Source organism: Sinohyriopsis cumingii, chromosome 4, assembly GCF_028554795.1.
Source record: "Sinohyriopsis cumingii isolate HCF-2022 chromosome 4, ASM2855479v2, whole genome shotgun sequence".
NCBI classification, from domain to species: domain Eukaryota; kingdom Metazoa; phylum Mollusca; class Bivalvia; order Unionida; family Unionidae; genus Sinohyriopsis; species Sinohyriopsis cumingii.
Window position 1 is genome coordinate 70481801 of NC_142964.1, and position 12127 is coordinate 70493927.

Here is a 12127-nt window from a genome sequence, read left to right on the forward strand (position 1 = left end):
TAAGGGTCTAAATTTCTTTATTTTAACATACATCACAATAAAAAAGAACAATTTAAAATGTTATAATGATGAAAAAAAACTGAATATGAGCAGCATTGATATAAAAGGGTTGAAATCCATATGAAGAACACGTGAAATACATGTAGATATGTATTCATGTGCAACTTGCAGCCATTACAATCTGCATTACAAGTCCAAACCCCCATTTCATTAAGATTCTCTTCTCAAATTGAGATTTTACATTATCTTGCTTAAACGATTTCAGACAATTTCATTCTTTTTGGCAGAAATAGTTGAAAGGATGCAAAATCATTTTTGTTTTAAAATTTAACAAATGGAAACCCTTTGAGGAAGTTGAGGAATTCCTTAATTTTGCAAAAATCATCCAAATCTCCTTGGATATAATGGAGGATTACTCAAGGGAAAAGTTTAGATTTCATGACTGTGTTGTAATCTTTTATGCATGCTAAATGTGAAATAACCATGGTTACCAACTAACTAAGCAATAGGATACCCAAAAATCTCCAAATGAGAACAAAATTTTCAGATGTTTAGTGCAACTGGGGCCAGACTGTTTGCATTTTCAAATCTGAGTGTATGCCATTTGCTAGAACCCATAAGTAGAAACAACAGTGCAGCCATGACTGTTAAATGGATGTTTCCTGGCTCATTGTTAATGGCAGAACAGAGTGTATGCCATTTGCATGAGACCACATGAAGAGAAAACAGTGCATCCATGACTGTTAAATGGATGTTTCCTGGCTCATTATATAATGACAGAACAGTGTGTGTGATTTAGGTTCTTAACGTAGCTTTAACAATTTTTCAGTAATATCGCAGAACAGAGTGTATGCCATTTGCTTTCCCACCCAGTCATATTATCCTGACACCAGGCCAACCAGTCCTAACACTAACTTCTTAATAATGAGTGGCAAGCGAGGGAGCTGTTAGTACCATTTTTGTAAGTCTTTGGTATGACTCAGCCAGGGTTCAAACCCGTGACATCCCGCTTCCGAGGTGGATGCCCTAACCACTAGACCACTGGAGTGGTCACAAAACAAAGTGTATTCCATTTGCTTGAGAGCACATGAAGAAACAACAGTGCAGTCATGACTGGCAAGATGGCTGTAGCTGGTGCATTATGCATTAATAAAACAGAGTGCATGTTAGCTGCTTGAGACCACAAGCAGAAACAAAAGCATAGGCCATGCATAGCTAGATGGCTGCAGTTGACACATTATGTTGTTACTGTTGTAGGTTTAATGCCATTTTTCAGCACAAGATAGAGTACACATGGTGGCCAGTATAACTGGTGGAGGAAGAACCCTGGAAAACCGCAGGAAGAACATATCACCGACCCAACAAAACCTACTGCAAGCTTTCCCACATACTGACACATTATGTACTGGCAGGAGAAAGTGTATACCATTTTACTAAGACCACAAGTAGAAACAACAATGTATATATGTATATGAAAATTGTTCATGTGGTCTAGACTTGTTGTTTTGGTGGGTCAGCTGGATGTATGTGGGACTACCACAATAAGTTCTTCACATGAATATTTGTCAGTACACCACTCCCTCGATAATTTACACCCTAATAACTTGCAAACCCACTTATAACGCAGGGTTAGTCATAGATCGCATTTTTTTCACTAGAACGTACCAAAAATTTGACACATATTTGTTAAACATGAAGATAATCGCGATCAAAACTGGTAATTGAAACCATGATATATCACTAGTTTTATCATCGAAAAGGGTTAATATCATCTGCAAATTTGAATCAAACTTATGAAATTATCAACTTTTAATATCATGACATGTATTTTGTTAAAATTTCTTTCCAAACAACATTCTTGGTACACTGTAAATAACAGTATGCAACACAAATCTGATCAATGAAATTTTACTAACGCTTACTTGAGGCAGCATTATAATAAATAAATACCAATTAATTAAGTTTTTTATTAAGCAAAATGCATGTTTTAATTACATCTTTTAGTTCGGTTAAAGTGTAATGATCATAAATACATAAATGTTGTATATGAATGTGAACTATGTCAATCTACCTTAACAGCCATGTCCGCAAGTTTTTCAGTGAGAACCTAAATATGTGCCGATGGTGTTTGGATACATAATTTGCATAAGTATTTGTTGTATTGTTGCATTGAATTTTATGCTGACCTCCTTGTATTACCACGTTAATTAGACTTTTGTATTAAATAAGGGTGGGGTGGGGGTGGAATAAATGAACAGTTACAAGATATGCAAATCTAACCTGTGTAAGAGCTAGCGTCAGGTCAACTCATTTCAAGTGATCAACTGAGCAATGTAAACATTATTTGGGATGAACATAATATAATTAAACTATCTTAAATTAGCATACTGATTCACAAATGTGACCAAAGATAGCAAGACAACCAAGTGAATACTTGATGACATAAAATTCTGTTTCACAGATACGATTTATTGAGAAGTTAGTTTCAGAGTTTGTAATTAATTTGTAATTACTGAATTGGCACTCAGAGATTTCCTCATGGATGAGAAGACATTTCATTATTACTTGCAATGAAATCATGTCATCAATATTTTACTAATAGAACAATAAAAAAAGTTGACTGTCAACAATGACGGCTGTTTCATTAACTAAATGATCCATATTTTTTATTAATGAAAGGAATTTTGTTTGATTGTGAATATGAACGAATAACTAGCCTGGTTCCCTGCTTAGTATTGCATTGTATTCCACTACAGTAGAGAGCAAAGCAGGGAATATACAGTTTTGGGAACCAGACAACTCAACAACAACAACATAAAGCAGTGATATAATACACAATATTTTTGAGTACACATGACGGTTGTTGAAACAAGTTGGAATTATGTTACCAAAAACTCTCAGTGGTTGGGCATCTTGAAAATAAAGGTCATTTTTTACATAAAAATGAATAACTCAGGAAAAGTGCTTTTTTGACAATTATTCCCAATGCGATCTTAAAACGAGTATTCCGCCATTAAACAGACCATTCCCCACCCTCGCTGTTTTCTCGATGTCCAGCAAGAATGGCATCATTTCATATTGTTATGGAGGTCCCTTGATAACTTGCACCCTCGCAGAAGATACCGTGGGAGTGGTGTACTTGTTAAAAGGTCAACTTATTATATACTTTAAACCAAACAATTTCATTACCCTGCCAACAGCCTCTCTCTTTATGTCAAGCTTTCTGTAAACAAAAGAAGTTCTTTGTCACATGGTTAGCAATGGCATGAACAAAGGTTTGGATACATTGTGACATGATTACATTCAATATGAGAAAATAATGAATATAGACTTTTATTCAAAATGAATGAGACATGGTTTAAAGTATATAATGAATGTAAATAGAGAAAGTGTAGAATCAGAAAGAAATCCAGAATATAAAGTCATACAAAGACTTTTCTACACAGTAATGAGTGGAGACTATAGCAGTTTTAGTCCTTTTAAATTAGTACACCATATGAAATTAACAACCCATGAAGAATAACCTGGATCTGCCGTTACAGTGACATTTCAGTGTCTCCTAAAGCAGAAAATAATGAACAAACTTTCTGGAGACAATTTGACTGTAATGATGATGATGATGATAACATCGAAGATGACTCTTAAGTCAAGTTCTGCACAAACTTTGCTTAAGGAAGTCCTCTTTGTAAAAATCAATGCTAAATGTGCAGCTTGAAATTACATGATCATTACATGATGATGTTACTGATATGACAACTTTTTACCCAGATGCATTGTAGCATTATGAATTCCACAAGAGACTGGACATGCATGACATAGTTATGACTTCCTTCAGCTTAACAAAAAATGAAAATGAAAACTTAAGGAATTTTTGAGATCACAAAAACAGTCCTATTAAAGAAAATGATAAAGTCAACATATATATAGAAATGTTTAAAAAAGTTAAGTACTCCAACATTTCACAAGCTACCATCCTTAACAGCCATGGATGTGGAAACCAAGTGGATACAAGATAATATGGAGTCACTATATGATAATTAATCTCAAGGAAAAACATTAGAGAATTTCATCATAAATTGGAAAGGTTTGTTTATCTGATCCTATGCTCACCTGAATTCATTGTTTAATGACTCTGAAAATGGACTTTAACTGTCACCCTACAAACTGATGATAATGTCAAAGGTCAAGATATAGATTTAAGTGTCTAAGGTTCTACAAATCTATCAAAACATGTACTAACACAAAAAATCCACATTATCATGCCTTTTATGTATCTCTAAAACCATCAAACTGAATAACTTAATTTTCTATGCACCATTTTACCATACGACCATTTACTGGCAAGACCGTCACCGTAACTTTATACTGTAGCTGGAAAAAAAAGACCAATATCTAACATCTAAACTACCCTGCCTCAGTTATGTATGCCATAATGAACTCTATTGTTCTCTACATTTTAAACGCATAAAACAGAACCTTGACATTAGTTTCGATACTTCACAAGTCTGCCTCACTGTTTTAACATGTTTTCACTGTTTACTAATTAATATTCAAAGACATAGCCCACAGAAAGCTTTTGAGATAGCCATGTGATATTTGTTTCCCAACAATGAAAGTGGAAGTTATCTATAGTGCACAATGTGATAAAGTGTAGACTAACCACCTTATCAAAGAAGTCTAAGAGTTGTTGATATCAGCTTTATATTATTCCACATCCAGTTCATGTACAGTTTACACACAAACCTTCCAACTTTTTAGGTAATCATTATATACAACAAAAGATACATCACTGTGTAATATTTTATATAACAAATAATGGCATGGAAAAAGTCAGTAACCTCATTTCTCTCCAACAGACTCTTCCTTTAGATACACAGTTTCACTGTACATTTACTGCATTTGTGCTTTAGGGCATTTGGATTTTCTTCTCATTATGAACATGTTTGTTCTTATCATGTAAAAAAGTGTCAAGACTTAAACAAAAAATTTTCTTTAACCTAATTATTCTGCAATCTGTGATTTCTGTGGTTTAACATATGTGTAAGAAGGTAAAAATTCAGAACTTTTGTCTGAAAATAGTGAAAACCATGGTATATATAACTTCAAGGTAAAGAGAAAAGTCTTTCTTTGATTTGTGTAACCAAGACAATGGAGTGGTTATACCAGCAATATCTCGCATACACCACCTTCCCAAACTCTGTTCCAAAACAAAGTCTTGCTACACTTGAACATTCTTGATCTCCGACTGAAGCTAAAGCTATGAATTTTAAAAACTCTTAGCTCTTAAATTTGACACTTTATTTCAGATTTTGCTTTATTTCTGAGCAAAAGGTACCATATCCAAAGCTTTCTATGATTCAGATATTTATTTGCAAACAAGAATGACACTTATTTAACAATTTCATATTTACATATTCTTGATTTCTCAGAGTTATAGTTCTTAAAGTCTAACAGAGTTTGATTGGTTATGAAGTGTTCTTTGACAACAAGACCTCATTTACATATGTTGATTTTAGGAAAAAAGGTTCCTGAACACTATACCAATAAACTCGAAAGAGTATCGGTGACCAAATTTGAACTATAGATTTTGATCAGGTATGTCATATTTCATTAAAAGAATGGCACATTTTTTTGTAGTAAAGCAAACAGAAGTGAGGAATAAAGACTTTGTAAATAATAATTACTGTACAATATTTAAGCATGTTTTCACTGCTACACACAACCTACATTTTTGCAGAAAAGTATAAAGTCATTAAAATGATAACAATACTGAAATTATATGCTAAAATATATTTTAGATCAAGTGGCTTAAATGAAGCAGATTTCAAAATACAATTGCTAAACATAAGAAAATTTAGAAACAGCATGTAATATAAAAACTAATCAGGAAAATGTTCAAATATAGTTGCAACCTCAATTGATAAAGCAGTACAATATCAGTTTTGAATGCACTCACAACTGTGTAGACTAAGATCTGCTGGCACATTATGCATAGCAGATATGGGTCAGCACAGCCTAGCATTATGCACAACAGATATGGGTCTACACAGCTGGTGCATTATGCCCAACAGAAATGGGTCTACACAGCTGGCACATTATGCACAACAGATATGGGTAAACACAGCTGGTGCATTATGCATAACAGAAATGGGTCTACACAGCTGCAGTTGGGTACAGTGGTCCCCCTCTTAAATGTCCACCCGTTCTGCAATGGAAAAGTGGCCATATAAGATGGGTGCCTTTCCAGATGGCTACTACATTTGTGAGAAGTATGTGTATGCACATGTACATGCATGTAGTAAGAAAGCTACATTTAACATCTAACCATTTAATATCTTCATTTAAAAGTGTCATTAATTATTCTTCTTGTCTTAAGAACACACTTTTTTCAAGTTAACATAAACAGTTCTTATTCTTAAGTGTGAAATGCGAGTCGGGTATTGTTGGCATGCGCATTACAAAACCAATCAAATACATCATTTAAATCTTGGTATGTACATTGCTTGGCATTTAAAATAATTCTACTTCCATTTACTATATTTCCCCGCTACTGCAGAATATTCTCCTTATCTGTTAGAATGTTGTTTATTAGAGACCACATACAATTTTTTGGCAAGAACTCTTGAACTCTCCCCATTGTCAACAAGTCAACTTAACTTGTGCATTTTCTTCTAAAGAATTAATTCCCCATGTATGTGTTACATGTTAAAGTTTTGTAATGATTTATTTCTAATTGCTTATTGTAGAGTATAATTTAATTATGCAGATGAAACTTTTGTAGAGTAGATAAAATGCCTTTTTATGAGGTAAGTGGTACATATACTGTCACATGAAATTTTTGGATCTTTGTCTGGTACACTATTTCAATCAAGGTTAATTTCTCCGTGTGTTAATCCACAAAATATATTTAGTTTATGCTGACCATGTTATGATATTGAAAATTATGTCTGGTTGTAATTGTCAAACAAAACAAAAACTGCTGCCTGAAGCCCAAAACTCTTATCACAACATTGTTGACCCCATTTCCTCTAAAAGCCAGCATTAATAATATTAACCTTATTGGTACATGTACTTTAGCCAATGCTTCTTTCAGTAACGAAAACCTGACATTGGGGAAAAAGATGCCGGTAAAGATAATCGAAGTACTTATCTTATTTAATGAATTAAATAGTCATTTTCGATACAAAATAAAATATGGCCGCTTGTGAGGGGGGTATATTTAACATTTTTGCACTAATATGCTGGCCACTGGTCATGTTAGGTGGGTGGCATTTCCTTAGGTGTACTTTTGAATGCAAACTTGTCGATGCCAAGGATTCTGGCCATAAAAAGGGGGTGGCTGCTGGTCAGAGGGGGCCATTCATAAGGGGGACCACTGTGCAGACTACATATCAGGGAATATGACAAATATAAAATTGACACACTAATTATATTTACATCACAGTTGAAATTTTAATTTACATGCAATGAATCATGCATTCATAAATTTAATTAGCAAATAAAAGAATTGTTTAAGAAAGGACGGCTGACTGGAAATCATGATTAGAAAGACCTTTATGTTGAGTAATATGTACATATTGTCTATAATTAAAACGGGCTGAGGGCATCAAAGTCTTAAAATGCAGGCACTTTGCAAATTTCAGCAAGTCTGAAAATATTCAGGTAAATACTCAATACTGCAAATGAATACTTAAAAATTAAAACTAGATTGTTAAAATATTGATATACAAGAAACTTACCCATATAAGAAAAACCTAGGTAACAACAAACATAACATGCATCCACAAGAATTACTATCTTGTTTTAAAATTCAACTGAGCAAAATTACACATTAATATTGTAATATTTCTAGTTATAAGTAACACTATAGCCTGTAATACATGCATCTACTTTCAAAATTATGATGGTTGTTGTTGTAGGGTTTAACGCCATTTTTCAGCACACGATAAGCTATACATGGCAGCCAGTATTAATGGTGGAGGAAAAACTCAGGAAGAACAACCAACCCACGAGAAACTACTGGCAAACTTTCTCACATACCCATATTAGCCGAATCTGAGACTTGAACCCATGCAGACAAAGGTGAGATGGCAGTGATCCGTAACGGAGAGCACTTTAGACCACTCGGCCACTCGGGGCCCCACCAAAATTATGATGGATTTCAATTCTTGTCATTTTCTGTCAACCTCCCATTTCAGTGTATAGATTCAACTTATAATAATATTAACTTAAAGTTTGAGTTCACTGAGCAATGAAGGCGAAGATATGTGACTTTCACAAAATTTAAGACTGTGTCACAATACTTTAACACTGTTTACAATGATACTACTATCATTAGTCAAGAACTACTAGAATATCAGCACATAAACACCCACTGTAACAACATACAAAAGTGTCAGTAGCAATAAATCTAGAAGATACACAACTTTCAAAAATTTTAACATAAAACTTGATCATTATTCCCCATGACGATTAAGCGGTTGTGACAGCCAAGACAAGAACTCCAACCATAAAAAGGAATAAACTTTAGACCCATAGTGATATTATTAAAGAACTTCATTTAAAGGAAGCAACTGATGTAGAAGATATGTAACTTTAGAAAACTGTAATGCAAAACTAATATCATAAACAATGATGACATTGATGATGGGGGAGGCAAGGGGGGACGGAGGGCAGACAACAAGTGGTAGAAAGGATAGACTCTGTACAGAGTATCTTCTTTCATCAAATGTAAAGATTATGAAGAAAGTTGTGTGAATGTGATGCCATCAACTCAAGCTGAAAATACTCTGATGATGCTTCTTTAACATCTTCAGGTAGATAGTTCCAAATGATTGGACCAGAACAAGCCAAACCATTTTTATACAATTCCCTTTTGGGCTTAGGAAGAAGAAAGTTATATTTTGTTTAGATTATGATGATATGGTACCTTTGTCGATGTCATAATTAGCCATTTAGAAATTTATCTAATGCAATACACACATATATATATATAAAAGAAACTACTGCATGATGCTCTTACCACAATTCGTTTATTTACACATGAAATAGAGATCTTATATTTATACTTATTTAAAAGTAATGAAATATGAAAATAAAAGCATTTGTTTAATACTTTATTTATACCTTATTTGGTACCAATTGGCTTAACACAGGATCAGGTCCTTTGTCCAAGCCATTAATTAGACCAGGCATGGGCAACTTCCCCCAGGGTGCAGCTGGCTGAATAAGAGATTTTAATGTCACACCCTATGATGTAAATTAACAGATAAAACCAAGTAAGTGGTCAGATCTGGTATGCTGGCCATATTTTGCTCACCCCTGAATCAGACTGATCAGAAATATGATAATATGTGCTTCTATCATATACTTTATGCTCAAGAAAAGTAAAGACACTTGATAACTGAAATAGGCCAACCACAACACTTCAATGAAGTACAAAAGGATTTTAATTATTCTTCAAATGAGCTGATAGAGACTGTTGTCCAAGTTATTCAACTGTTAGTAGAGTACCTGTAGCAACTGTCATGATAATGTGGTGACTGGAAACATTAATAACAATGTTTTGATTACAGGTATTATAAGACAACACAAATAAGATTAAGTATATTGAGAGAAATGAGCAAGATGTTGTGTTAACAAGTAGATGCTAGCTGACAGCAGATAAAAGAATGGCAATGTTTGTACATGCATGACTAGCTTAAAAGAATAACAACTCCAACATTAAATAATCACATTCATATAAACTTCATTGGCTTCATAAAAAACAAAAGAATCCCTTGAAAACTCAATAATCGCATGTTCCCATGAAAGTATAAACAAGCACGTAAATTTCATCAAGTTGCCTGATTGTGAGTTTATATATTAGAATTTTTCCACTTCTCTCTTTATTGCTTGAAATGCTCCACATCCAGTACTAACCTTGTGCCCTAAAGCTAAATTGAAAGTTTTAATTTTCCTCTTAAGTTCTTGCATTCACTGGTCAGGATCATGCTGATAATTCTTTAAATATCCTAGACCTAGTGGTGCCCTTGTGAATCAAAGCTTTGATGATAGTGGCTGTAACTGTTTGGCTGTTGTTGATGTGGTCTCTGATTTCCTCCTCTCTGTAGAATCATTACAGGTGAAACATTCTGACCTTGGGAAATATATGACCCACCATCATTTACAAATGATCCCATATACAACTGACTATAATTGCTTCCGGACTGTGAGTAGCCTCCTCCAATGTGCATGCCAGATGACCTTTGACTGTTGGGATGGTGATAGTGTCCCGACTCATGATTACCTCTGTTACCATGGAAATGACCTCTACTGTGACCCTGGGACTGTCCTTGACCATAGGCTGCCTGGAAATGGCCTTGAACCTGGTCAGAGAAATACTGCGTCTGACCTTGAGTTTTACTCTGAGAATAAGCACTCAATGAAAACATTCCCTGATCAGGATTCTGTTGAAAGTCAGAATAATATCCATCAGTTCCCATTGTGACTTCCACCTGAATATCTGGCTCGTTCTCTATACTGTTCTTCTTTTGTAAAGGAGACTGATTTGTGGAAGCTGTCTGACCTTGACCTTGTGCATCTGAGCTGAATTTCTTTTGAAATGTTGGAAATCTATCCCAAAGTTTTATCAGCATCTCTCCCACTGATGGTTCTACTTCCTGTTGAGAAAAGAAAAAAATTTAAGTCACATCCAAACCTGTTAACCCAGACAGTTGTCTATTAGCAATTTGCTGAAGTCATGTTTGTAATTTAAGCCACCTGTTCATAGTTGCTCATCCTAACACTCACACTTGGTATACCTGATACAATTTTGAAGTAACTGACTAAAGATCTAAGTTTCTAACATTGCTGACTTACGATTCAGTCCCCCCCATTCCATACCAACTATGGTTTGTAAGAAATGATGCATGGTCAAGTTTCATGGGATCTACATTTCTATTAAAAGGCCCTCTTATCTGTTGATGAATAAAAAGATCATTTGTATTCCAAGTCAACAGTTCATCATAACTCCAAAACTGTGTAAATGACATGTGGTCCAATTTATATAGATATGTGAAATTTACCATGTTACTGTAAAATCAGGAACTTCAGTATGCATCACAGGAATGGCTTCACCATGCAAGTTATGCTCATAGGATCACCGACTTCTGTTCATTCTTTCACCTTTTGTTGCTCATTTTTACATCACATTTCATTCAATATTCAACAGGTTTCAGCTACAATATAACTGATCATGATTTTTAACTTCATTGTTGTTGTTTTATCATTCCATGACTTCCATATCACTAATTAACTAAATATACCTTGAACTGACTATCATATTCTACTTATCAAAGGATACGTAAAGTAATCATCTGCATCAAGATACTAACAAAAAGACCCGCTTGACCAGCTTGTTTAATGACCTTGCCCAAGTTTAGCATATGCAGAACTCTCTTTAGCTCATTCCATTCTCATTGTGGGTGTCCGACTCAGCATTTTCTCAAGATAATATTTCTTTGAATATTATTCTCATATAGTTATCATCTACACCTAAACTTGACTTTAATTTTGCTGTCATGCAGTCAGAAGTAATTGTTTATATATCAACTTTAACTCATAACAGTTGCAGTATCATGTAATTACTGAGATCTGTACTCGGAGAAAGAGTAAAAAATGCAGGAGATAAAACAGTTCTAAACAGTATTTCTTGATATGTCATAGGTTAATTATTTTAGATTATAGAATTGAGCATTTCATTTTGAACCAAATGTGTTTGACTTGCATTATCAGCCAAGATATAAATTCTGCCTGATTATTTATTACTGGCCCATATCTCTGAAAAGCACTTAAGCCCAAATAATTAAAGGTTATAATTATGACTCTGTTTCAACAAAATGAGGACAACAGTCCATGAAAGATTTAAATCATTTTAATTTTACTACATAATTAGTTGTACAATCTATGATTTAAACATACTTGTCCATCCCTGCTGATTTGAACTCTTTTGTTCTCATTCCAGGGATTCAAAAGATGGTGGGTATTCTGGAAGGGAATATTGCCTCTGTAAAAGAACAAGAATGTCACACATGGCACATGATAAACTCATGACAAATAACTATTTAAAGTTTCGTTACAATATCTT

At 34.1% G+C, this 12127-nt stretch overlaps 1 protein-coding gene across 2 annotated transcripts in view; it reads right to left on the bottom strand.

The window, feature by feature from the left end:
* LOC149801420 (3'-5' RNA helicase YTHDC2-like) overlaps window positions 1-12127 on the bottom strand; it is a 128090-nt gene continuing 115963 nt past the window's right edge. For both annotated transcript variants that reach the window (XM_089955522.1, XM_089955521.1), the window contains exons 31-32: window positions 11962-12046; window positions 1-10661 (exon numbers count right to left, since the gene is read on the bottom strand). In XM_089955522.1, coding sequence (XP_089811648.1) covers window positions 10020-10661; window positions 11962-12046 — 727 coding nt within the window. In that variant the 3' untranslated portion in view covers window positions 1-10019. The remainder of the gene's footprint in view (window positions 10662-11961; window positions 12047-12127) is intronic.